The 25,200-nt window shown below is 53.0% G+C and overlaps 4 protein-coding genes and 1 long non-coding RNA gene across 9 annotated transcripts in view; 2 read left to right on the top strand and 3 right to left on the bottom strand.

Moving 5' to 3' along the window:
• LOC116649183 overlaps positions 1-16,774 on the top strand; it is a 21,047-nt gene extending 4,273 nt beyond the window's left edge. For all 3 annotated transcript variants that reach the window (XR_004302637.1, XR_004302636.1, XR_004302635.1), the window contains 2 exons: positions 13,214-13,332; positions 13,742-16,774. This is a non-coding gene — a long non-coding RNA (uncharacterized LOC116649183). The remainder of the gene's footprint in view (positions 1-13,213; positions 13,333-13,741) is intronic.
• Positions 16,775-16,909: 135 nt separating this feature from the next.
• On the bottom strand, positions 16,910-20,296 carry LOC116649180 (cytochrome b5 domain-containing protein 1). 2 transcript variants are annotated; one of them, XM_032431731.1, is made up of 4 exons: positions 19,987-20,296; positions 19,813-19,889; positions 19,454-19,672; positions 16,910-18,900 (listed from the first exon to the last, which is right to left on the bottom strand). In XM_032431731.1, the coding sequence occupies exons 1-4, from the start codon at positions 20,186-20,188 to the stop codon at positions 18,670-18,672; spliced, it is 729 nt and encodes a 242-aa protein (XP_032287622.1). In that variant the 5' UTR covers positions 20,189-20,296; the 3' UTR covers positions 16,910-18,669. The 2 variants fall into 2 exon arrangements, with proteins under 2 accessions (XP_032287622.1, XP_032287623.1); XM_032431732.1 differs by having other exon boundaries at positions 18,722-18,832; positions 19,987-20,294.
• Positions 20,297-20,374: 78 nt separating this feature from the next.
• On the top strand, positions 20,375-21,545 carry NAA38 (N-alpha-acetyltransferase 38, NatC auxiliary subunit). 2 transcript variants are annotated; one of them, XM_032431736.1, is made up of 3 exons: positions 20,522-20,850; positions 21,047-21,230; positions 21,389-21,545. In XM_032431736.1, the coding sequence occupies exons 1-3, from the start codon at positions 20,770-20,772 to the stop codon at positions 21,499-21,501; spliced, it is 378 nt and encodes a 125-aa protein (XP_032287627.1). In that variant the 5' UTR covers positions 20,522-20,769; the 3' UTR covers positions 21,502-21,545. The 2 variants fall into 2 exon arrangements, with proteins under 2 accessions (XP_032287626.1, XP_032287627.1); XM_032431735.1 differs by having other exon boundaries at positions 20,375-21,230.
• Positions 21,546-22,074: 529 nt separating this feature from the next.
• Positions 22,075-23,129, bottom strand: TMEM88 (transmembrane protein 88). The gene is made up of 2 exons (XM_032432059.1): positions 22,862-23,129; positions 22,075-22,753 (listed from the first exon to the last, which is right to left on the bottom strand). The coding sequence occupies exons 1-2, from the start codon at positions 23,069-23,071 to the stop codon at positions 22,484-22,486; spliced, it is 480 nt and encodes a 159-aa protein (XP_032287950.1). The 5' UTR covers positions 23,072-23,129; the 3' UTR covers positions 22,075-22,483.
• Positions 23,130-24,087: 958 nt separating this feature from the next.
• The window catches only part of KDM6B (lysine demethylase 6B), a 21,232-nt gene continuing 20,119 nt past the window's right edge, over positions 24,088-25,200 (bottom strand). Inside the window, exons 22-24 of the mRNA XM_032432089.1 lie at positions 25,030-25,156; positions 24,772-24,942; positions 24,088-24,678 (exon numbers count right to left, since the gene is read on the bottom strand). Coding sequence (XP_032287980.1) covers positions 24,655-24,678; positions 24,772-24,942; positions 25,030-25,156 — 322 coding nt within the window. The 3' untranslated portion in view covers positions 24,088-24,654. The remainder of the gene's footprint in view (positions 24,679-24,771; positions 24,943-25,029; positions 25,157-25,200) is intronic.

Here is a 25,200-nt window from a genome sequence, read left to right as displayed (position 1 = left end):
GCCCCTCTCCGCCATCCCCCTGCCCCTCTCCGCCATCCCCCTGCCCCGCTCCACCAGCCCCCTGCCCCTCTCCGCCGTCCCCCTGTCCCTCTCCGCCATCCCCCTGCCCCTCTCCACTGGCCCCCTGTTCTTCTCCACCAGCCCCCTGTCCCTCTCCACCAGCCCCCTGCCCCGCTCCACCAGCCCCCTGCCCCTCTCCACCGGCGCCCTATCCCTCTCCGCCGGCCCCCTGCCCCTCTCCGCCGGCCCCCTGTCCCTCTCCTCTCCACCAGCCCCCTGCCCCTCTCCGCTGTCCCCCTGTCCCTCTCCACCGGCCCCCTGCCCCTGTCCACCGGCCCCCTGCCCCTGTCCCTGAGGCAGCCACCACTTTGCGCTTCTCAGCTGTCGTTCCAGACGAGGGTCTCCCCAGATCTAAGTCCCTTGCCGTTTGCTGCCCTCCTTCCTCCTCCTCTCCCAGTCTTGCTGGATGCTTCTTTCTCTGTCACTCAGCCACTCCGCCTTCGCACTTCACTGGGCCTGCCAGTTCTTGCTCCTTTTTTTTTTGCTTCTACTCTAGGGCACCTGTCTTTCTGACGGACTGGCTACTTGTTCTTGCGGCCGGTACCCGAGGCGCGCTCACCCCTGCCAGGCTCTCCTCTGCGTGGGGAGCTCCCTGGACACAGCCCAGCTCTGCTGGTCCCCTCATCGCCCAGCCATGTATCATGTGGATCAACTGAGACAGGACGTGGGGGCCCCGTCGAACTGAAAAGTACCACGTTCTAAGTTAGGCAGCCCGCGGGCCCAGCTCGTGTGCACGTAGAGTGCGTGCGGGCCTGCCCTGCCTTCCCGACACGTCCGTGTGCACGCGTCCATGTGCAGCATTCACAGGCCTCTACTCTCGATCCCTGGGCCTGTCCAACGAGGGTGTCTTCCTCCCGGTCTGAAAAACTGCTTCCTCCTACGACTTTGCTCCCTTTTCCTCCTTCCCGCCGGCGCCTCTGCCCTGCCACCTCGAAGATGATGAGGCTCAGACTTGGGGGCAGCAAAGACATGGCCTCTGTCCGCGTCTCTCCAGGAGGACGGCAAGGAAAGTTTTGCACAGAATGCACCGCTCTTTCCTCACCCGCGTTCCTGACCCGCACGGTGTCAGCCTCGGCCTCTGGGCCTCTCTCCCCTTTCCCGCCCTCCCTCTCTCACTTCTCTTTTCTCGGTTCTGTCTTTCCCCTCAACTGTCTGTCTTGGGCTGCATTCTAGCGTCCCTCTGATTGGCCACCTTCCCCCTCTTCTGTCTGATTGGCCTGCATCCCTCCATCACCCCATCTGTCTGCTGGATTCTCCCTGTCTGCCTGCGGGGTAATGTATGTGATGGCGCTTTATCAGTCACAGAGCCCCGTGCGGCCTCAGACACTGTTATCTATCACTTTGTCTCCTCTCTCTCCTTGTTCTCTTCCTTCCTCGGTCGGCCTGCCTTCTCTCTTGCCCGCCGCCCGTTTGCCCGCCCGTGTCTCTCCTGGCGCTCTTGCCGGCCTCCCTGTCACTCATTCTCCTTCCCCCTCTCCCCAGCCTGTCTGTATGTCTGTCCTTAAGCCTTTTATCTGGGCCTGCATATCTCCCCATCTCTAGCCGCTTGTCTCCCCACTTGCCAGTGTCAGAGTGGACACCACTCCCTGACTTTTTCCATCCTCCATACTTCAAAAACTAAAAATCAAATACAAAATTAAAATGCCATATGACTCACGGCTAGGGGAGAATGGTTTTTGTTTTTACTGAGAAAACCATTAAAGTGAGAACAAGGAACTTAGGCAGGCAGCCTGTCAAATGCAAACCAGAAATTAGACGCCACCCTCCCGCCAAGAAAGAACTAGAAGAAAATTGTGAGGGACTCCTAAGCCACAAGATTATTTCTTTAACGCATAAGCAAGAAACTTACCCAAAGCAAGAGCCTCTAATCTTTTCTGGTACGTGGAAGGTTATAAGCCCTTCCCGCAGCAAAACAGTATACAGTTGACCCTTGAATAAGACACCCGGGTTTGAACTGCACGGGTCCACTTACATGTGGATTTTTTTCAATAAATATATTGGAAGATATTTTGGAGATGTGCGATAATTTGAAAAAACTTGCAGATGCGCTGCATAGCCTAGAAACATAGAAAAAAATTAAGAAAATGTTAGGTATTTCACAAACGCATAAAATACACGCAGATACGATTTTATCGTTTGCCAACTTAAAATATCACCCAAACCTATTTTTTTTAACGTTCAAACTTATGCACAAAAACACTTAAGAGACCATGTGCTATCTTTTCATTTTTGATGTCCGGTGTTAGTAATGCACATCCCCCGTGTATAAGGTCTAGAGCGCGTCGCATCCTATCAGACAGCGTAGACGGAGGTACTGACAGATGATTCATCTCATAAACAGATGATATAAACTTACAGTAGCGATAAATACAGAACTGTAAACGCATTTTCCTTATGATTTTCTTACTAATGTATTTTCTCGCAGCTTTATTGTAAGAATACAGTATATAGTACGTATAACACGCAAATTATGGGCAACCAATTATTTATGGTGTTGGTGGGGCCTCTGGTCAACTGTAGGCCATCAGTAGTTACGGTATGGGGCGTCAAAAGTTTTTGCACTGTGCAAAGGGTCAGCACCTCTAGCCCTCGTGTTGTTCAGGGATCGTCTGGTATATGCAAAATACCACGTATGTTTTCACAGTGTTGGGAACACCGGGAAATCTGTGGACCCCAGGTTAAAACTCTGATATAGGGACTAGTGACAGCGATCAGTAGGGCACAGATGTGTCCTCGTGTCACCAGGCAGGTCAGAGGACTGAAAAATCACTCTGCACTCTGTGATTTTCTACTCAAGGAAATATCAAAGAGGTCCCTAGTTGTCTTTTGAAATAGATAGATGAGTGATAATGAAAGTCATGTGAATACCTAGGATATTCTAGACTTACTCATGGAATTTTAGAGAGAAGGGTGTCTAGACCAGTGGTTTCCAAATGGCTAAGTAAGCTTGCTACTCGTCCTTCCCTGGGAAGGTGTCCTTTGTTTTGAGATTACATATCTCTTCTAGAGATTTTTATGTGGCGTAAATATAGAACATACTATATTTATATATAACAAATATATGTTACATGTATATGTATGCTTATATATTAATAATATATTTGTTAAAAAGGTCCTTTCTAAAAATGAGGTGGATCTGTATGGAAGGAAGTCCATAATAGATTTTATGAAGGAAGAGAAAGAAAGACTTTTTATACTGCTGTACAATTTGAAAATTTTTCAACATGCACTTTTTATAATTATACAACATTTTAAGTATCTTTTTACTAAATAATGGAGATAGGTATATAGGTTTGGGTTTTGTTGTTCTTAATGTACTTAAGACAAGAAAAAGTCAGCAACTCCATGTTGATCACTGACTTTTTGTGTTTTTTGTTTTTTTTGTTTTTTTTACATTTTGCTGGTTATCAAAATCCAAAAGTCTGGGATCTACAGCTTTCATCTAACCTCTTCTTGATTTCACAAAGAAACTTCAGTTTTTCATATATCACATTCATGATTTGCCGTATTTGCATACCACCCTGTACTCTTGTATGCTTGCTATTTTTCTTTAAGTCAGTTCACTTTAAGTTAAACAAATGTCCTTCAAATTTTTGTTTTTAAAGTTTATTATTATTTTTTAGTAATCTTTACACTCAACGTGGGGCTAAAACTCACAACCCTGAGGTCAAGAATTGCATGCTCCACCGACCGAGCTGGCCAGGAGCCCCAGACAAATGTCCTTTAAAAAGTAAATTTCATATTATTGAGAAACAATATCTATAAGTCCTTGATTTGATGAGGTAATTACTTCCTAATTTATTTTATTTTTTTAATATTTATTTATTTAGAGAGAGTGCAAGCAGGGGGAGGGGCAGAGGCAGAGGGAGAGAGAGAGAAGCAGACTCCCTGCTGAGCATGGAGCCCAACGTGGGGTTCAGTCTCACGACCCTGAGATCATGACCTGAGCCAAAATCAAGAGTCGGACGCTTAACTGACTGAGCCACCCAGGCGCCCCATTCCTAATTTATTTTAAAATACAAGTAATTACTACAATAAAAATAAAAACATCTTACATGCAATCAATGGTGTTGAGACCATATTTTAGGAAACCTCATTTCATCTAATTTTGTAGGCACAGAAACTGGGGCCCACAAGTTGAAAGGATTGCCTAAGATCAAGTTGGTTGTTAGGGACAGAACCAGGACTTGAGCCTCTATCTTCCAATCTCTAGTCTGGTGTTCTTTCTACTATATGTGAGATGACCTGTAAGTCAATGCGATGTTCTCAGGTTTTAAAGGAACTAATATGTGAAATTGGTGGCCACATACATAACTTACTATCTCTAACAACTATATTGTAGAACTGGCTGGCAGTAGTCAACTTAATTGTATCTAGTACACTTCTAAACTTTTTTTTTTTTAAAGTAACATGCCAGCCCAATGTAGGGCTTGAACTCACTACCCTGACTGCCTACTGAGCCAGCCAGGCGACCCTCTAGTACACCTTTAAACATACATGTTTTCTCGTTTTTTAAGATTTTATTTATTTATTAGAGAGCACGAGGAGGGGGAGGGGCAGAGGGAGAAGCAGACTCCCCTGCAGGGGATGTGGGGCTCAATCCCAGGACCCTGGGATCATGACCTGAACTGAAGGCAGATACTTCACTGACTGAGCCACCCAGGCGCCCCTAAAAATACTATTTTCTGACACACAATTCCACTCCTTACCATCTACCCTGCCAGTCATCACACTTGTGTGTGCAGAAGGTGACGGGTGCAAAGATACTCATTACACCATTATTTGTAATAGCAAAAAATTGGGAACACCCAAATCCCTAATAGTAAGGAATTGCTAAGTCAACTACCCAGCAATTAAGAAATGAGTTATGGGGCGCTTAGGTGGCTCAGTCGTTAAGCGTCTGTCTTCGGCTCAGGTCATGATCACAGGGTCCTGGGATCGAGCCCCGCATCGGGCTCCCTGCTCTGCGGGAAGCCTGCTTCTCCCTCTCCCACTCCCCCTGCTTGTGTTCCCTCTCTCGCTGTGTCTTTCTCTGTCAAGTAAATTAAAATATCTTAAAAAAAAAAAAAAGAAAGAAATGAGTTACATCTACGGGGTAAGATTCTTTACTATATTACCAAATGGCAAAAAGCAAGCTGCAAAACAATGTATACGTTACAATATCATTTAGTTTATGTTCAAAGAAACTAAAAACAAGGCTGTATGTTTCTACAGATACACACACGCATATGTATGTGTGTGTATGTATATATGTATATATAAATGCTTTTAAAAATTCTGGACATAATACATACCAAATTGGTAATAGTGGTTACTTTTGGGAAAGAATAGTCGGGGGTATTTAGCTGCTCTATTTATAATTCTGAATTTTTACAATGAGAAAATATTTATTATATGTGTAAACAGGCACCTGAGTGGCTCAATCGGTTGAGCAGCTGACGCTTAGTTTCTGCTCAGGTCTTGATCGCAGGGCTGTGAGACTGAGCCCTGTGTCAGGCTCTGCGCTCAGTGAGGAATCTGCTCGTATCTCTCCCTCTGCTCCCCCTCCTTCATAAATAAATTAAAAAATCTTAAAAAAAAAGAAAAAGAAATTTAAGTAGCCTCATGATCACATTAGCAAATGAAGCCAAATGCGTCAAAAAGTAGTATAATTTCTCTAAAGAAATCATTCTTCACTAATCTCTAACTCTTTGAGGAGAAAAATACATAAGCAAGGTATAATCAGTGGATGTGATGTAAACTTTTGAAAACAATAGTGAGGTTCTAGTTTAAAAAGGAATGAAAGTATGAAGGGAATAAGGGTATAGAAGAGCACTTATATAATATGGTACTGTTGATGAGAGAAAAAAATATGTAAATATCCATAAAGTATTTCTAGAAGAATATATGAGAAACAGTAGTAGGTACCACTGGGAAGGAAAACATTTCTTCGCTGTGCATCTTTTAAAGCAGGCTGGGAATGTTTCAGTGACCAAGGGTGGAGGGAGGAGAGCCATTTGAGTTCAGACATAAACACACCAGAACCGTTAACTAACAATATGGGGTAATGATCATTGCTGTGGGCTATAAAATCAGAGAATTCAGAGAAGAGAGACCTTGGTTCGGAGAGGGAGATCTTTGAAGACCTTTCATGTGTAGTTGCATCTGAAGTAGGCCCCCAGAGATCACTAAAATTTACAGCAGATAGGAGGAAGAAGGGCAATCTGTGTCGTTTAAGAAAGTACTTAGCAATAGTGTGTCGACCCCATCTGGCTAGGGTGGTAAGGTCATGATAGAAAGTTCTAGTAGATGTTGGTAGCGCTTGAAAGGGTAAGAACTGTTAGCTCATCAAGTGAAGAGTAGAGGCCAGAACCTTGGAGGAACTTTGAAGAATGGGTGGGGGCGAAGAGAAGCCAAAGAGAAAACAGAGATTGCTAGAGCGGTAGGCGCGCCCAATAGTGTTACTGTGGTGGATCGAGGAGACAGCTTCTGGAAGCAAGAAGAGGGCAAGAAGAGCGCCAACTGACCGCTCCTCGAATCGTGACACACAGAGTTACCATACGACCCAGCGATTTCAGTCTTAGGTATACACCTGGGAGACTTGACAAGTGTGTCCCCACAAAAACGTGCACGTGAATCTTCACGGAGCATTATTCATGACAACCCCAAAGCAGAACAGCCCAGATGCCCATCAACCGATGAATGGAGAAACAAAATATAGTATATCCACACAGCGGAATGTTATTCAGCCATAAAGGGAAATGAAGCAGCAATAAACACTGCAGCAGGGAAGAACCTTGACTACATCACGCTAAATGCAAGAAACTAGATAGAAAAGGCCACATATCATATTCCACTTCTACAAAGTGTCCGGAATAGATTAATTCACAGAGGCAGAAAACAGTAGTGTTTGCCCCAACTTGAGGGGAGAAGAGCATGGGGAATGACTGCTAGTGGGTAGATTATTTTTGCAGTGATGAAAATGCTCTGGAATGAGGTAGTGGGGATAGCTGTACGGTCTTGTGAACTTTATACTAAAAGCTCAAGGGGCGCCTGGGTGGCTCAGTCGGTTAAGCGTCTGCCTTTGGCTCAGGTCATGATCCCAGGGTCCTGGGATTGAGCCCCGCATGGGGCTCCCTGCTTAGTGGGAAGCCTGCTTCTCCCTCTCCCACTCCCCCTGCTTGTGTTCCTTCTCTCGCTGTCTCTCTCTCTCTCTGTCAAATAAATAAATAAAATATTTAAAAAATAAAAGCTCTTGACCTGAACACTTTGAAATCATGAATTTTATGGGATATAAATTATATCCCAACTTTTTTTTAAAAAAGTGCGAACTGGGAAAAGTACTGTCTTTGGCAGTTGGTCACCTTTTTTTTTTAAGATTTTGATTTTTTTTTTTAAGGATTTTATTTATTTTTAGAGAGAGCGTGCGTGCACGCGCGTGAGCATTGGGGAGGGGCAGAGGAAGAGGGAGAGAGTCTCAAGCAGAGTCCAGTCCCTGCTGAGTGCAGAGCCCCGACACTGGACTCGATCCCACGACCCTGGGATCGTGACCTGTACTGAAACCAAAAGTCAAGACGCTCAACAGACTGAGCCACCTACATGCCCCAGACGTTAAATTTTTTTAAAGTAATCTCTACACCCAGCATGGACTTGAACCCACAACCCCAAGATCAAGAGTCCCATGCTCCACTGACCGAGCCAGCCAGGCGCCCCAGCAGTTGGTCACCCCTGAAGGTAGTTTTGGTGAGAAAGTCAGATAGCAATTAAAGATTATGAGAAACCATTAAAATGTTATTTATGGAGGTTTTTAATTTAAAAATTTTTATCTATTATTGAGAACAATTCCACAGGCTCACAAGAATAGATGTAACATATATCAGCCACAAAGAATATTACCATGAACATGTGACTCCATCATCTGGTTTAATAAATGTAACAATAGTAATATTTTTAAAGCCTTGTCTGATCTTCCTTATTCCACATTCCCCTCCCACCTCTACCTACCCAGTCTCCTGAATTTTGTTGTTGTTTCCTTGCTTTTTTTTTTTTTTTGCGATTAGGTCCCTTCCCACCTCTAACTTCTCAATTTTGAGAAATTTTGAACCTACAGAAAAGTTGAAGGAGCGCTGTGGACACCTGTATACTCTTTTTTTTTTTTAATTTAAATTCCAGTGTAGTTAACGTACAGGGTTATATTAGTTTCAGGGGTACAATATGGTGACTCGACACTTCCATACGTCACCCGGTGCTCATCACAAGTGCCCTCCTGAATCCCCATCACTGACGTCACCCACCCCCCCCACCTCCCCTCTGCTGACCATCAGTGTGTTCTCTACAGTGAAGAGTCTGTTTCTTGGTTTGCCTCGCTCTCTCTTTTTCCCCTTTGCTCATTTGTTGTTGTTTTTTTTTTTTACCATATTTAAAATTTAAATTCAATCAATTAACATATAGTGTATTATTAGTTTCAGAGGTAGAGGTCAGTGATTCATCAGTTGCATGTAACACCCAGTGCTCATTCCATCACGTGACCTCCTTAATGCCTGGCACCCAGTTACCCCAGCCCTCCACCCCCCTCCTCCAGCCACCCTCAGTGTGTTTCCTGTGATTAAGAGTCTCTTACGGTTTGTCTCCTCTCTGATTTTGTCCTGTTTTGTTTTTTCCTCTCTTCCCCTATGATCCTCTGTTCTGTTTCTTAAATTCCACATATGAGTGAGATCATGAGGAATGTGTCTTTCCCTGGTTGACTTATTTCACTTAGCAAAATACCCTCTCGTTCCATCCGTGTCGTTGTCAATGGCAAGATTTCACTTTTTATGGCTAAGTAATATTCCAGTGTGTGTATATACACACGTCTTCTTTATCTGTTCATCTGTCAATGGACACCTGCTGTGCTTCTATAATTTGGCTGTTGTAGATAATGCTGTTTTAAACATTAGTATGCATGTATCCCTTTGAATTAGTATTTTTGCATCCTTTGGGTAAATACCTAGTAGAGCAATTGCTGGGTCATAAGGTAGCTCTATTTTTAACTTTCTGAGGCACCTCCCCGCTGTTTTCCAGAGTGGCCGCACCAGCTTGCGTTCCCACCCATAGCGTAGGAGGGCTCCCCTTTCTCCAGACCCTCGCCAACACCTGTCCTTTCCTGACTTGTTGGTACCTACACACTCTCCTAGATTCACTGATTGTTAACCTTTCTCCCCATTGACCAAAGGGCATGAGCAAATGCTCATGATCTGATTTCGTTTTGTTTTTTGTTCGCTTGGTTGGGGTTTTTTCAGGTGTACATTTTGAGTTTGTGCAAATGTATACTCCTGTGTGAACACCATTCAGGTAAAGATCTAAAGTATTTCCAGCACCCCAGAACTTTCCAGTGTCTTTCCGGTCTGTGCCTCTCCTAGACACAACCACCGTTCTTGGTTCTCTCATGGTTTCCTTTTAACAACTTACGATCTGCTGTGAATTGCATAAAACAATATAAAATCATGTATGTAGTCTAATCGCAACCATGTGGGAAAATACTAGGAGGAAGTGGTTAAGATGCTAAGAGTGGTTTCTGCTAAGTGATAGAGTAAGAGTGATTTTGTTTTGCATCTTTATGCTTGCCTACCTGGAATTTTCTGTGAAGAGCCCATGTTCTACAATGAAAAATAAGACTAAGCTTAAAAAAATTTTAAAAGACATACGGGAAGAAAGAATAGGAGGTGCCATCAAATATTTGGTCACAAAGTTCGGTAGTCTCCAAAAAATAGTTTACAGTAATGTGGCAAACAAGTCTGGAGACCACATACGTAAAGGAATCTTTTTTTTTTTTTTTTTAAAGATTTTATTTATTTATTAGAGAGAGAGGGAGCGAGAGCATGAGCAGGGAGCGGGCAAGCAGAGGGATAGGGAGAAGCGGGCTCCCCGCTGAGCAGGGAGCCCGATGTGGGGCTCGATCCCAAGACCCTGGGATCACGACCTAAGCCGAAGGCAGACGCTTCACTGACTGGGCCACCCAGGCGCCCCAAAGGAATCTATTTCCTCATCTCCAGGGTTGACTCCAGGTCCCCCATCCCAGGTGACAAACCCCGCTCTAAGCTTCTGCAGCCTGGCTGGGCCCCCAGCGCCTCTCTTCCTGGCCATATGTGCTCACCCTGGTCCTGCCCCCTCATTCACTGAAGATGGGCACCTGACTCAGTCCTGCCCTCGACTCCCTAACCAAAGACCTTTCTCTCCATTCCACACCTGTCCCACCTCTACACTCACCTCTTCTGAAATTCTAGTTTCAAGCCCCCTGCTTTGCCTACAACTTTCTGTCCCTCCAGCTCTCATCTCTCTGCTTTTCTTGGACCCAAAAGACACTCTAGTGCCTTCACCATCCATTATCCCCATCCAGCTTAGAGCCCATGCTCTGTCATTTCAGCCACTGTCTTGCCAGGTGTCTTGGTGTCCTGTCCTTGACTTCCTCCCACACACCTCAAACCGTGGCCGCTTCTGCTGCCTCTTTATACCCAGCATGCACAGCGCTGCCCAAGGACCCCTCTATGCCCCTGCCGACCAGCGTCCCTGCTCAGAAATCCTTTTCCCTAGCCCGCCGCCGCCTTTCAGTTCCCCGTGGTGACTTTTCCAAACCTTCCTCGTGTTCCTCAGACCTCTTCCACCTTCCTACTCCAGGAGGAAACCTTATCCTCCCCTTCCAGGAGCCAGATCATCAGATGAGAGCTCCCTGGAAGCCGTAGCACTGAGACACTCAGACACTGAGCTTGTGGATTTCCCTCCTCCCTCCTCTTGGTCCCGTCTGAAGCTGGTCCCTGCGGGCCCGGGGCTCTGCCTCCCACCCCTGCCGCCTCCTCGGGGACTAATGGTTCCCGGAGACCCCGCAGCGCTCCCTTACCTCCCCTTCTACTTGCTCCTTCTCAACCACATCTCCTTGTCTTTAAAAGAAGTCCTCTGGAGCCCCGCCGCCCCCCCAGCTGCCACCCTACCTCCCTGTGCCCACCCACAGCCGCGCCTCCTGGAAGAATGACCTGCAGGCGGCCGACAGCCCCCGGGCTGCCGATACGGAGGCTGTTTCTGAGTTCTTCACTTGCCACCCCCTTCTTGAAATAGTCCTTGCTCGGCTTCTGTGATCTCACATCTGCTTACACTTCTATTGCTGGCTTTTAGCGAAATCCATTCCCTTGCTCTTCGTTGAGGAGGAAGCTCTAAGCCCCAAATCAGTGGTCTTTCTCCTACTGTTTCTTTTAGACCCGCGCCGATTGACCATGGTCATGGAAACTGTAGGGTCCTGTACGAAATGCCCAAAAGCAACCCGTTCCTCCCTTTGACCTTGCCTTTTCACAGTGTCTTACTCCTTCTCCATTGGCTGGCTAGCTAGAAATGCCCTCTAACGTCAAGCCCAGTTGTCTGAGCAGAATTGCCCTGACACCTTTCCTGGCTGATGCCTGTCTCTCAGATTATAGCTTTGTCGTGGTCAATGCCAACCCCAAGCTGGCTCCCTCCTGCCCCTTGGCCTGCTCTTGGGCCTTTTCGCCATCGAGCTCTCCGGACAACGAGAGTCATTTTGTTTTTATTTATTTATTTATTTAAGATATATTTATTTACTTTAGAGAGAGAGAGCGTGTGCGCACGTGTGCGAGCAGGGAGAGGGGCAGGAGGAGAGAGAGAAAGAATCCTCAAGCAGACTGACGCCCTGCAGAGCATGGAACCCGACGCGGGGCTCGATCCCACAACCCATGAGATCATGACCTGAGCTGAAATCAAGAGTCACACGCTCAACCCTCTGAGCCACCCAGGCACTCCAAAAGTCACTCTAATTTTAGACTAAATTAGATATGATTAGTCAACTAAAATCAACTTTTTTTTCCCCAAAAGATTCTATATTCCAAACTGCGTAACTCCTAATATGTAGTCGAGAGCCAAGTAATGAAGTCACCCACTCCCTCCGTTAGAGTTTGAGCTTGGGGGTCGGGTCGCACCTGCAAACCCAGCTCTTCCACTTACAAAGTGACCTTGGGCGAGTGACTTCTCCCTCAGGCCCAGCCCTCCGTGTGTGACACAGGGAGGTCAGGGCCTCCCTCACAGGGCCGTCAGGAGCATCAGGAGAGCTAACTTGCAGAGAGCGCGGGCTGTAAGATGCCAGACAGTTGGTAGCTCGTACCCTAAACAATCCCATATACTGTGGGCCGTTTCTCACCGTAGAGAGATTCACTTAACGCAGCTGAAGGTGAGAGGATTTGCGGCCTGAGGTACGAACAGCACTTGCCCTGAAGGAGCTAAGGGCTGTAGCTTCTGCTCCCAACAGTTGGCCCCATTTCCAGGCTCTCTCCTGCTTCCTATACACAAGCCAACCCGAGAATATAGGAAACGAGCCAGGTTCTGTTGGGCCCAGTTCTCCCAGTGGAGGCACAAACACTTTTGTTGGGTTGGAAACCAAATGTTAGTCCCAGATACGGCCTACCAGGTCTCTAACCGTGACGGATGTCACCTGGATGCTGAGTAACGCCAAATCCCAGGAAGTCCCACAAGAAGCATGCGTGACGAAATTCCGGCTGGCACATGGAAAGGAGAAGAAAACGAAAATTTGGGGGTGCCTGTTCAAAAGGCCTTGGGCACTGCTGGGCGTTCTCCCATACTCTAGCTCATTCAGTCTTCCCAACAACACTGAAGGGAGCTTCCGTGTAGAGTGACCGTGTCCTGGTTTATGCATGTTGTCCTTTGGGAACGCTTACTTCTGTTACTCATAGCTGACAGCTAAAGAAACGGGGTCTGAAGAAAGGAAAGTATTCTGCGCGTGGTCCCAAAGCCTCTGCAGCTGGATTTCTTCTGCGACCAGCCGGTCATGCCTCATCCAACGACAGCCCGCCTTCTCTGACGTACGACCATTTCGCTGTTGGCTCCGTCCGGGGACAGCCGAGTCCTGGTCTTGACCTCGATAGACCGCCTCACAGTGTTTACCAGCCCCTCCTCTCTGATACTCTCTTCGGCTTCCACCATTGTCTTCGGTCACTCTCTGCGCTCCGGCTCTTCTCCATCCTCGAGCAGGGGCTCATCCCCGCAGATCGCAGTCCTCACACCTCACACGCCCGGCCCTGAGCGCTCTTCCGGGACCCCGTGCCGCGGACCGCCTGTGATTTGTGTGCCCCAAAGTGACTTCACAGCCAACTCACAACACATCACCTTCTTCCCCCATCAGAGTCCCCTTCTCCACCGGCCGACTCTTCATCCTCTCGGTCCCCCGGGGCCAGACAATGGCGTATCATCCTGGTCTCCTCCCTCTGCCCCAGACCTGCCTCCAGGAAATTACGGAGCCAGGTGATTCTGCCTTCACTTCCGTCCATCTCCTTTGACCTCCGCAGCCCCGAACTTAGTCCCCACCGCCTCCACCCCTCTCCTGGATCTGTCCCCACTTTTCTCCCCTCCAGTCCGTTCTCTTGACATTGTAGGCAGGTCACCTCTTTACCATGCAAATCTGATTGTGCCATTCTCCCTAGAAAACCCTTAACCCTGAACTGTACACTTCGAAAGGGTGACTTTCATAGTGTGTGAGTTATATCTCAACAAATGAACAAACAAAAGCCAGGTTTACAAAGCCTCAGTTGACCTGGTCTGGCCTCCACACCCCTCATCGCCCACCCTCCCCAGCCGCTATCTCTTAGCTTTGCCCTCTGCTCCCCAGCTCACCACTCTTACCCCTAAACTCTGTGCTGTTTATTCTTTGCAGGAAGCCTTCTGTCCTCTCCTGCTTATCCCTCGACTCCCTGGTCCCTTCGGGCCTCAGCTGGAGGTGATGCCTGTCCCGAAAGCCTTCACTGATCTCCCCAGGCTGGGGTTGGATGTTCCTGAGGCACCTCGTACTTAGCCTTTCACCTCTGTTCCTTTTATGAATCTTGAGTGACTGCCCTGGGCTGAGCACCGAGAGAGGGAGGTGCTGGGTACTCAGTGGCAAATACAGGCCAGCTGTCTGCCCTCCTAGAGCTTTGAGTCTAAGAAGGGAGGAAGGTGGACATGAAACTGAATTAACACTAAATACTTGCATTGCATTGAGAGGGAGGGAAGGAATGTTTGACACGGTTGGAGGGGTCAGGGAAGACTCCCCCGAGGAGATGACACTAAGCAGAGCCTCTAAGGGGAAGGAGCTGACCAAGCCAGGAGTGAGGCGTGGGGCGTTCGGCGCAGGGGACAGCATGGGACAAGGCCCTGCCAGAAGGGAGCCTGGGGGGTTTCAGAAGTAAGATCTGCCGTCCAGCCCGCGTTTACTACAATGTCACTTTGGCCCCTTCCCTCTGGGCGGGAGGCCTCCTCCCTCCCCCTGGATTGGAGGCCGGCTTCCTTCTACTCGTCTGGAGCTACCTGCTCTCCGTGTCCGGCTGCCACGGTGGGGGGTGGGGGAAGGCCACGCTGCCCCTTGGGGGGGCCACACAAGGGGTGTCCACGGCCAACAGCACCTGCCAGTGGTGCCACTGAGCCACTTGCAAGTGGATCCTGCAGCTCGGGGCAGTACACCGGGCGGGGTCCCCACGGAACTGCCCACATCCCAGGTCCGTTAGCAAAATAAAGATCGGGGGCTGTTTGAAGGCTGGCTTTGATGTGCAGCGACAGGCAGGTCCCACAGCGTCCTGTGTGCGTCCTGTGTCCCACAGCGGGTGGCTCGGCTCGGAGCGCGGCGCGGCTACTCACCGTGTAGTTGTGTGACCTTTGGCAAGTTCGTTCATCTGTCTCTGCCTCTGGGTCCTCAGTACTCCGGTTTGTTGTGACGGCGGGTGAATGAGTACGTGATGAATGCAGGTGCACGCAGATCTCCAGGCAACACAGACCTCTCTGTGCGTCCCTGCTCTTGTTGTGGACGTCATCCCACATCCCTCGCAGCCAAGGGTCCTGTGCCACCCACGTCCCATCAGTGAGATGTGCTCAGAAGTCTTTGAAGGACCGCTAGCAAAATGAGTGCTTGGATCTAGGCCCCGCCCTTCCCGCCTCCCCCCTTCCCCCCTTCCTGCCCACGGTGGCGTGGGCCAGAAGTAGAGAAGCGAGACCAGCGACAAACGTGAGGCCCAGAGCTGCCCCATGGAATGACGGCACCACAGACTCTTATTTGAGAAAAACGAACTCTTGGTAGTTAGGTCCCAGCACTGAGCCTTCTGTTCTTTGCACGGGATCCGTTCTCAGTGACCCGCTGGGGTGCAGGAAGGTCTGCCCGGAGGGGCTGTCCGCTAAGGGCAGGGGGACATTTCATCTTGCTCACTGCTCCAGAGGAGGGCCGGCAGGACTCACCAGCACAGATGTGACTCTCCACCTCTCTGCAGCTCTCTTCAAATGGCCAGAGTGGGCAAGCGGCAAGGCCTTCACGTGTTCTGCGTCGTGTGGCCCGAGTTCCAACATTTCAAAGAGCAGGGCTTACGTGGACCGTTCATTCCTGGATGATGAATACAGGTGTGTCTTTATTGCCACTCCACGCCGGGCATTCGGGGGCTGTTGCAGGCGCAGAGATGACTGAGTCAGATGGTGGAGGCCGTCCCAATAGCAACAATATCCATGGGGTTTACCCAAACTCGGCTGTGCGGGGCTGGGCCCGTCAACCTTAACCTGCCGCCAGTGTCTGGGCGTTGGGGTCAAGACTAAATGAGAGATCCCCTCCCTCTGCTCCAGCGTGCATCCAGATCGGAATCGGGGGCAGTACTAAAAGGTTTCAGACTAGTCCTAAACTTCGCCCCCAGGGTTAAAGCTTTAGGAATTGCTGCCATGGGAACACAGGTGTAAGAGTCGAGGTAGAGCATTGAGACGGGTGCTCAGAGTCCCAGGACTACATTATATTATCACCTTTGATACGTCACTTTAGATGACCCGTGTGTGTGTGTGTGTGTGTGTGTGTGTACTATGTCGGGGCAGAGGATTGGGCCATTTCGAGACTCATGGAAATGATAGCACCTTTCTCCAAAATAATACATATCTGAGCTTGCGCACACGTGCAAACACACACACAGACACACGATTTAGAAACCACCTCAGCACTTCTGGAGATCCAGGTAAAGAATCCACTTGCGACTTGCCCTGAGGGTGGAAACTTTTTCTAGACCATAATTTGGTCCTTTATCGGGTACTGTCTTCATTTACCTTTTCATGTGTGTATGTTTTATCTCATTGAGAAGGCGGCCCCTGTGAGGACATACGGGCCTTTGCTCTCCTCAGTGATCTGTGCTCACAGGGACGGCGGCTCGAGGGAAATCTGCCAGTTGAGTCCTTTGAAGTCGCTATGGTTTCCTGAGGATGGGCAGCATTCAGTATTCCAACTGTCACCCCACCCTGCTCCAAAACAGAAGAGGTCACCGCAAGAGGACTTGGACCCCACGCTCATGTGCTATGTACTTTCTAGATTTTTGGCCGAGGCATTATTTACATACTCCTCATGCAAATAGCCAGCCTTGGATTTGTAGAGAACAACAAGGTAGTGCCTCGGGAAAAGCTTTACACACACACACACACACACACACACACACGCACACACACGTCGATAAGTGTTACTAAGGGAATGTACTGTATTCTCTTTGAAATGCGTGCTCTTTATTCCGTCTGCCGCTCTGCACTTGGCCCTGAACACACCCACACCTGTAATCGGAGCCCCTACCTGTGCCATCCCATGGGTTTTATTCCTCAAACTTTACTCCTGGTGGACAAAATACAGACCAGAATGTAGGCAAATGCTAATAAAACAGTAGCCATGTGGTGTTTCCTTTTTCAGATCCTTCCTCCCACCTGTACATTCCAGGGAGCCCCCTTTGATTGTAACCTCTTTAGAACTTGGGCGGGTTTTCCCTCCCTTGTCCCCCCTCCCCCCCGCCCCCGACTCTGTGGGCGACGACCGCCACCTGATGGCCATATGGGGGAATGGCAGGTGGATTTCCCCCCAAATCTGGGCAGAGGAAGGCCTCTAGGGTTTGGTCTCGTTCTGAGGGGAACCAGGACAGAGAAGCTGCCACAGCCGCCAGACGTCCTACTTCTTGGTCTCACCTTGCCTCCCAGGTCACAGCGTCCCATCCACACTAGTTACTATGGACAGATGAATTCACTCAACATTGGAGGTCATCCCATCAACATTTATTGAGCAGCAACTGTGCGCCCAACACTGGGAACCCGGCGGTGACCCAGATGGCCGTCTCACATCCGTAATCTTAAAACCAACACTGGAATAAGTACTCTGGAATAAGTGTGATGCTAAGAGACGATCTAATGGAACATCTTGCTTTCTACACCAAGAAATCAGAAGAGCTCCTGGGGAAGAAACATTTAGGGTCAGCTAGGTGGGGGACGGGAGGAAGAATGTGGAGGCAGAGGGAACGGTGTGTGTTAGGGCTCTGGGTCACGGAGACAGCCCCAGCGGCTGGGACACAGGGAACAGAGGTGAGGCACGCAAGGGGGTCACCGGCCGGTTCGTGCAGCGTCTTCAGATGGACAGGACTTTATTCCCAAAGCACCCGGAAGCCACTGAAGACTCCGAAGGAAGGAAAGTCAGATGCCTGGGTTTGGTTCTCAGCGCTCACTCGGACTGCTGCATGCATGGGGGGTGGGGGGCGGACGCGGAAGTGGGGGGCTGGTGAGGACATCTGCACAGCGGTCTGGACAAGCAGTGAGGAAGAGGATGCATCCCAGAGGCATTTAGGAGCTAGGATCTCCTTAGAGAGTGACGGGGGTGCGAGGAGAGGGGGGCGTTTCTGGCAGGAGGTGCTGCGGGTAGGAGACTCCGCGGGTGGGGGGGCTGCCTGTCATCCTCATTCCCCTCCCCTGCCGGGGTTAAAGGAGACGAATCTGGCCCCCCATGGCGGCTGTCTTTGCGACGAGCCTAGGACAGCGAGATCCTCTCTCTACCCTGAAAGAACACAAACTTTGGATTTAGACTTGAGTTTGCATCCTGGCCACTAACTAGTGTGCCTTCCTGCTACTAAATCTTGCCGAGCTTAAGGAGCTCCCCTCTACTTGCTGGATGGGATGCTGCCTGGGGTCATCAGTCGCTTACAAAAGCCAAATAGGGAAAAAAATCTTTCTTAGCTTCAAAAAGACTTCTGTGTAAAATCGTGGTGACGGCACCCACCTTAGAGAGTAGCTGTATTAAAAAGGGTGTACGAAGCACATAGCATAAGGTCTAGCCTGAACTACCAACTAACCCTTCACTTCCTTTCTTCCCTTTGGGGTTCCAACTATCAAGTACTCTTCAGAAGGCAGATCAGCCAGCTTTGTATGGCCAGCAATAGACACTTCCTGTTCCTGTCTGTGGAAATCCCATCCTCTTGCAGCCGTCCCCGTTCCCATCACTGCCATACAAGTTCTCCCATCCCTCATCCCTGTGTAGGACTTCTTCTCCGACTGTCAAAAAGTTCTGCCTGAGCTCTGGCTGTCTCCCTAACCCAAGGTACTTTATCTTCTCACGTCACTCCTGAGAACTAATGAACGTGCTTCTAGCATTCTCCCTAACTTTGAACAAATCACAGTGGGACTGGGAAATAGGACGTGTACACTTCAGAAGGACGCGGGAACCACAGGCCAGTTCCCAGATCGGAGTGGAGGTCTATGTCCAGCCCTCCGCCCCCTCCCCCACCTACAGGGCAGATACAGCCAAACTCAAAATACATCTTGAGTCCACACAAGCCTTCGTCTCCATCCCTATAGCTCTGTGAGGTCATCATTGAAGTAGAGCAGTATTGCAGGTGTGTAGAGTGTACCGTCCATGTTGAGATAGTCAAATTCTTCATCCTCATCCCGGATCCCATTCTCTTCCAGGGTATAATCCATGTTCAGTTTCTTCCCCTCATATTTCCATGTATAGCTGGCAGCATGTGCATTAAAGGGGAGACAGCGGTGCAGGATTTCCCACATTGATTCCTGGGCCCCCACCTGCAGAACATGAAAGCGCCCCACCCCCCAGGATTCTGGATGGGACACACACACACACAGACCGGCGCCCCAAGCCAAGGCCCGGAGCGCAGATGATCGTGCTGGGCTCAGAGTGCCTCCCTTGGCAGATAGCATTTTTAGGCACTTCCCAGTCCCCCAAACGAAGCTGGAGCTCCAGCATGCGGCGGATGGCCCTAAAGGGTCAGAGTCACTGCCCCCTCCCTTCATCCCTTCCACAGAGAACATTAATAAGAGAGTCCAATTGCAACAACTATCCAAAACACAGCATGTGAGTGCTTCCGAGGACCACGATCACTAGGGTGCATGAACTGCTGACCCGGGGCTTATGAGGGCCTCTCTTGTACCCTGTGATCCGGCCACTCCTCCATTCCCAACCCCGCAGACCTAGGTGGTCTGCTCTCCTCGGTTACCCCTAAAGAGGGGGAAAATACTGCTCCCACTGGCTATAGAGAGCCAACGGCCTGAAGATCTCCCGGGAGAGTTGCTGGGATTCCCAGTTCCCTCTGACCTGCCCGCAGGCACCGGTTCTCACCTCCAGCGCGTGCTCCTGCGACGTGAGCGTGTTAATGACGCGGATGTTGCGGGTCTTGGCAGACAGCCGCCCCACCTCATAACGCACCCCCTGCCACCAGGGCTTCCCGAAATCATTGGCCCAGTCCGAACGCGGCAGCTGCGGCGGAACGTGCAGAAAGCGGCCCCGGGGGGTGCGGTATCTCAGGGTACCGGTCAGCGGATCGACGTGCTTGCGGATCTTTAACGCAGGGATCGGGAGAGGGGCCTCGGGGCAGTCACGACCTCCGACTGCGGCCAGCTCCCGCCTTTCCTCCCCACCCCGCGGTCCCGCGGTCCCATTCCACCCCCCACCCCACCCCGGGTTCCGGCAGAACTCACGTCTCTGGTCTTCGGATCGAACCAGTGGCTGATGTCCTGGCCGGCAACTTCCACGATGGGTTTTAGCAGCAGGTCTCCTGGGAAGGAGCAGCCGCCGTCAGCGCCAGCCGCGCAAGAACCGGGCCCCTGGCCCGCGACGCACACCCCGACCCTGGCCCAGAGCGCGGCCCTTACCCTTGTACTTGCGAGCCAACGGCGTCAGGTCGTACACGGAGCCCAGGTAGGACACCCACAGGTCTTCCGGCGCGTTGTGTTGGGCCACCTCGGCCGGCGTGAAATAGCGACGCCGGAAAAACTCAAAGTCCGGCCCCCCCACGAGGCCCCGGCGCGGCACGGCTCTTGCACTGTCGGCCACCTGCGTCTCTGGCTGCTTCATCGCCCCTCAGCACGCACGCACTCACTCACTCACTCACTCACTGCATCTTCCCCCTCGCGAGCGCGTTGGTCCGCTCACATGGAAACCATTGTCCCTTTCCGGCCACCGTCTACCGAGATCAAACACTGGGCGGGGGCTGCGCGCGCTCACGGGAAATGTAGTCTAAGTCTGGCTTTCAAGGAATTGAGTTGCGTCCTCCAGAGGTCCGGGGGAAAGCGAACGCCCTCCGTCTTCAGAGTGGTCTGGGCGGGAGGGGATATTTAGGACTGACTGGCGAAGCAGAAAAGCAAGGGAGTACGGGGTGCAGTGTGATTACGAGAAAAGGTGTCTCGCTAAATTCCCGGCTTCCCGAAGGGTATGTATGAAACTAAAGAGGTGAAACTTCTCGCGATATCGTAAGACATCCGGCGCCGGAGAAGTAGGAGGAGCTCGCGAGATCTCTGCAGTTGCCCAGGAGACGACGAGGAGGAGGCGAGGTGATCTCGCGAAAGAAAAGAGGTCGGGAGCGCTCGCGAGATCTCAGACCGCCGGACCCGAAAGGTTCTTAGAAGTTGAAGGGCCCAGAGGAGGCCCCGGGGCAAATGGCCGGAGCTGGACCAACCATGCTGCTACGAGAGGAGAATGGCTGTTGCAGCCGGCGTCAGAGCAGCTCCAGCGCCGGGGTTAGCGCGGGCTGGGGTTCTGGGATCGAGGGGCAGCCTGGGAGCAAGATGGGAGTGGGGGGCCGGAGGGGGAACTGCGGCTCCCGGCAGCCTCTGGGCTCGGTGGGAGCGCCCCGCGGGCTGTCGGGAGCTGTGGTTCCGCGGGTGGGCGGCAGCCGGGGCGGCGCCGTCTCAGCGCGTGTCCCGCCCCGCGCAGGACTCGGACGGGGAGCGCGAGGACTCGCCGGCCGCGCGGGCCCGGCAGCAGCTGGAGGCGCTGCTCAACAAGACTATGCGCATTCGCATGACAGATGGACGGACCCTGGTCGGCTGCTTCCTCTGCACCGACCGCGACTGCAATGTCATCCTGGGCTCGGCGCAGGAGTTCCTCAAGCCGTCGGGTCAGTGCCCGGGGGATGCACGCCCCCCTGGGAATGCGGCGGAGCCTCCGCGCAAGGCGCTGTCCCCTCAGTGTCTGGCTGCACCCCTGTGTTCTGGGGCTAGCAGGGGCGGGACCGGCGCTGGCCTGCCTCCCTGATGCTCTGACCCTTCTTTCCAGATTCCTTCTCGGCGGGGGAACCCCGTGTACTGGGCCTGGCCATGGTACCCGGCCACCACATCGTTTCTATTGAGGTGCAGAGGGAGAGCCTGGCAGGGCCTCCCTATCTCTGACCTCGATCGCGCATGCTTTGCACACCATTAAACCTGGAACGAAGTGCCTAGTGTCCGAGTGTAGCTGGGATGTCGGGAGCACTCTCAACCCTCCTTGCCCAACCTGGACGTGCAGGGGAGCCGGAGGTTCCCTCTGGCTCGGGGGTGGGGGTGAACTAAGGACCAGCAGGCCCCAGGGTGGGCCCCTCCATCTTCCCTCCCACGCTGCTGCTCCAGAATTGTGGCCGGAGGGGGTGTCATCCTGCTCCGGAAGGCCCATTGTTTCCCTCCCCGGCCTGGCAACACCGAGTTCCTCCAAGCTGGGGTCAGAGAACGGGCTCGGGTCCCCAAGGGGGAGCAGGGCAGGCGACGGAGGCCGGGCCCTCTCCACTCTGTTGAGGGGGGAGGTGACTTTAGGGTCAGGGACAGAGCTCTGGGGTCTGGCCAGGAAGAACGGGCTACCGCGATAAGGGAAGGCCCCCGGGCGGCCGAAGGATGCGGTCTTGCGCCCCCGCCCCTCCGCCCAGGGTTGTTTCCTGCTCCCGGGCACAGGACAGGGGTGACAGGAATTGTGCCATCTCTGTGTTCACAGGATCCCAGGAACGCGTTCAGTTCGTTCTTTATTGATGTGTGCTCACTCCTTCCCCTCCAACCTGCCCCCCCCCGCCCGTAAATACTAGAAGAGCTGCCCCGGGCAAGGAGGACACGAGGTTCAGTCGTCCTGAGGGAGGGGGAGGGGAGGGCGGAGTGGTGGGGGGCGTGCAGGGTCCAGCCCAGATGTCCAGGATTCAGATCTAGGTAGGAGGAGGAAAGTGGGTTTCCCGGGGTGTGGCGGCTTTCCGCCAGCTTTGGTCCGCGGATGCTCCGGTTCCCCCGAGGCGGTGCTGGACCCCGGCTTAGGCAGGGGTGGGGGCGGGGCAGGTCGGGAGACCCCCGGGCTTCAAGTCCTCGGGCCGCCTGGAAGTGGGGGCAGCCGTCAGGGTGGTTCTTGGCTCGAGGGTCCTCAGACCCAGACCTTCCCTGACGCGGGAGCGGCCTGGGGCCCCGGGGAGGCCCGGGTCTGCCGCGGCTGCGGGGCGCGCCGGCGCCGGTAGAGGGCTCGGCTGTAGGGCACGAGGCAGTCGGCCAGGCGGAGGCGCAGGCAGAGGCGGCGGTAGCTGGCCAGGGCCAGCACGAGCAGCGGCACGAGGAGCAGGAATCCGGTGACCAGCAGGGCCGTGAAGCCCGGGTCCCGCAGGTGCGCGGTGCAAGGGGGGGCCTGGGAGCGCAGGAACTGCGGGAGGAGACCAGGCGTCAGGCCCCAGCAGGTCCGACAGCCCGGGCGGGCAGCCCTGGCCCGCGGACCCCCACCGCCACCGTCCCCGCGAAGGGCCGCGCTCACCTGGGAGTGGCAGAGGAAGCCGAAGCCTAGCATGGTGACAGCGGGTAGCAGGATGGTCCCCAGCACCAGCGCCAGCAGGAGGAGGTTGAAGGCAGCCACCAGCAGATTCTGGGCCGTGACCAGCACAGCGCAGGCCCAGCAGTCCAGGGGGTCCCGGGGCTCCGGGCCGCCGCCGGGATCCGCTCGCTGCGCCCCGGGGACATCCGCCATGGCCTGCCTGGCTCCCGCCCGCCTGGGCCGCGGCCCTTATAGCCCTCTTTCCTGCCCCTCCCCCGGCCCAGCCTCTCCCCACCCCCCCTTATCCTGGAATGCGGCTCCAGGATTAGGCGCCCCCCCATCCCGAGGAGCGGACCAGCGCTCTGGACATTCCACAGGCGCCTCGGGGAGGGGCTCGCCCCGCCGGGGTCTGCGCAGCCGGGGCAGCCCTCCTCCCCGCGCGCGCCCCGCGAGCCCCAGCACGTTACCAGAGCCGGATGTTTTTTCTCTGATTTTATTTTTCATATTAATATTCTCACACAAAAATCACCGAAAATAGGGGTAGGGTTGGGAAGACCCCTCTGCCCCTGGGGCAGAGAGACAGTGCAGTGCGAGGGGGCGGGGCTGTAAACCCCCCAGCCCTCCGCAGCCCCAGCGTGGGAGAGAAAATCCACCGACGAAACAAAAATAAAGCCCCAGAGAAACTCATCCCGGGGTGTCCCTGCCCCAGTGAGGCCCTGGCCCTGGGCTGGTTCACGCTTGAAAAGAAAAGGGGAGGCGGTGGGGGCGGGGGGGTGTGAGGGGAAGGTCCGTGTTTTTAAAATTGGCCGGGGCTGGGAAGGACGGGGTTCCTTTTCCTCATAGTTCTTTCTTTAAAACTTTAAATTTTTTTTTATTTATTATTATTATTATTTTATTTTTTTACAAAATACCATTTCAGTTCCCACTTCTTCCCCTACAGTACAGGAGTCGCTCACCCTCAGGCGGGGTTGGGGTCGGGTCGGGAGTGGGGGCCTGGTCCGAGAAAGTGCAGGACGTCGGGGAGGGGAGCGGGTTTGAGCACCATGAGAACCCGGCTGGAGCCGCGGGCGGACGGGCGGAGACGGACGGGGCCGGCCCCGGACACACACTGGGGCGCAGGGAGAGCCCGGCGGCGGGGCGGTCCCCGGAGGGGCGGGCGGGATGGCTTGGGGGAGGGGGGTGCGGGAGGTCGGGTTTTCCCAAAAATGAATAAATAGAGGTGAGTGGGACTGTTATAAATTAAAAACCAAAAAACAAAAACAAAACAAAAAAAAAACAAAATACAAATCATAACCAAGTGAAGAAACAGAGACATGTACAGGGGTCACAGCTAGCGTTGGAAGTAAAAAAGGAGGTTCGGGGGGGGGGTAAAGCCCATAGAAGAATCTCATGAAAACCTCGGCTGCCGTAACGTCTATGTACATACACGAGCCGCGTGCATCTGCGCCGGGCGGGCGGGCGGCTGGCAGGCGTGAGGGAACCCGTATGTGACCCCCGCCGCCGCCGGAGCCTGGTCCTTGTGTCTGTTGCTAGAAGGCCAAAGTCGGTGAGGGGAGGCGCTGGTGGGCGAGGGGCTGCCAGCCCCCTCCCCCGTCTCCCATTTTTTTTCCTTTTTTCCTCTTATTTGTTAAAAAAAATTTTTTTTTTCTTAATAAATTAAGTGAAGGGGAGCTGCCAATGGGGTGGAAGGGCTGGGCCCGACCCCCTTCCCGGCCAGAGGCGGGACCTAGGTCCAGCCCAGGCGTGTGCTGGTGGCCCCGCGGCGCCCTGCGGGCGGGCGGGCGGGGCGTCCGGCCTCATCGCGACGTGCCGGCGGGGGCCTGCGGGGAGAAAGCGGGCGCCGGGGCTCAGCGGCGGGCTCGGCTGCGAGAGCGCCCCGGGGGACCCCCCCGGCCCCGCCCGCCGGGCCTCACCAGCGTGAAGGCGTCGTAGGCCTGCGCCAGCTCCTCGGTGCGGTACTGCTCCAGCACCACGACGCCCTGCAGGCCCGCGCTCCGCCGCCGCGCGCACGCCTCGCAGTGCACCAGGTACGTGTTGCGGCTGCCGTTCTCGCTCGTCACGAACAGGATGTTGAACACCTCCACCTGGGGCCCAGAGCAGGGGGCCGTCAGCGGGAGGGCAGGCCCGGGGCCGGGGGGGCCGGGGGGCGGGCGGGAGGCGGGCCCACTCACGTCGCACTCGTTGCAGTAGTAGGCGGGCTCGTCCTTGACCCGGCCCTGGTAGGCGATCTTCTTGCCGGCGCGCACCAGGCTCTCGCGCTGCACCTGGCAGTGCTTCATGGACTGCAGGAGGCAGAACCTGCGCGCGGGGGGGGGGGGGGGGGGGGGGGGGGGGGGGGGGGG

Source organism: Phoca vitulina, unplaced genomic scaffold, assembly GCF_004348235.1.
Source record: "Phoca vitulina isolate PV1807 unplaced genomic scaffold, GSC_HSeal_1.0 scaffold47, whole genome shotgun sequence".
Lineage (NCBI taxonomy): Eukaryota > Metazoa > Chordata > Mammalia > Carnivora > Phocidae > Phoca > Phoca vitulina.
The sequence above is the reverse complement of the archived record's forward strand: the minus strand, read 5'-3'. Positions and strand labels throughout refer to the sequence as shown.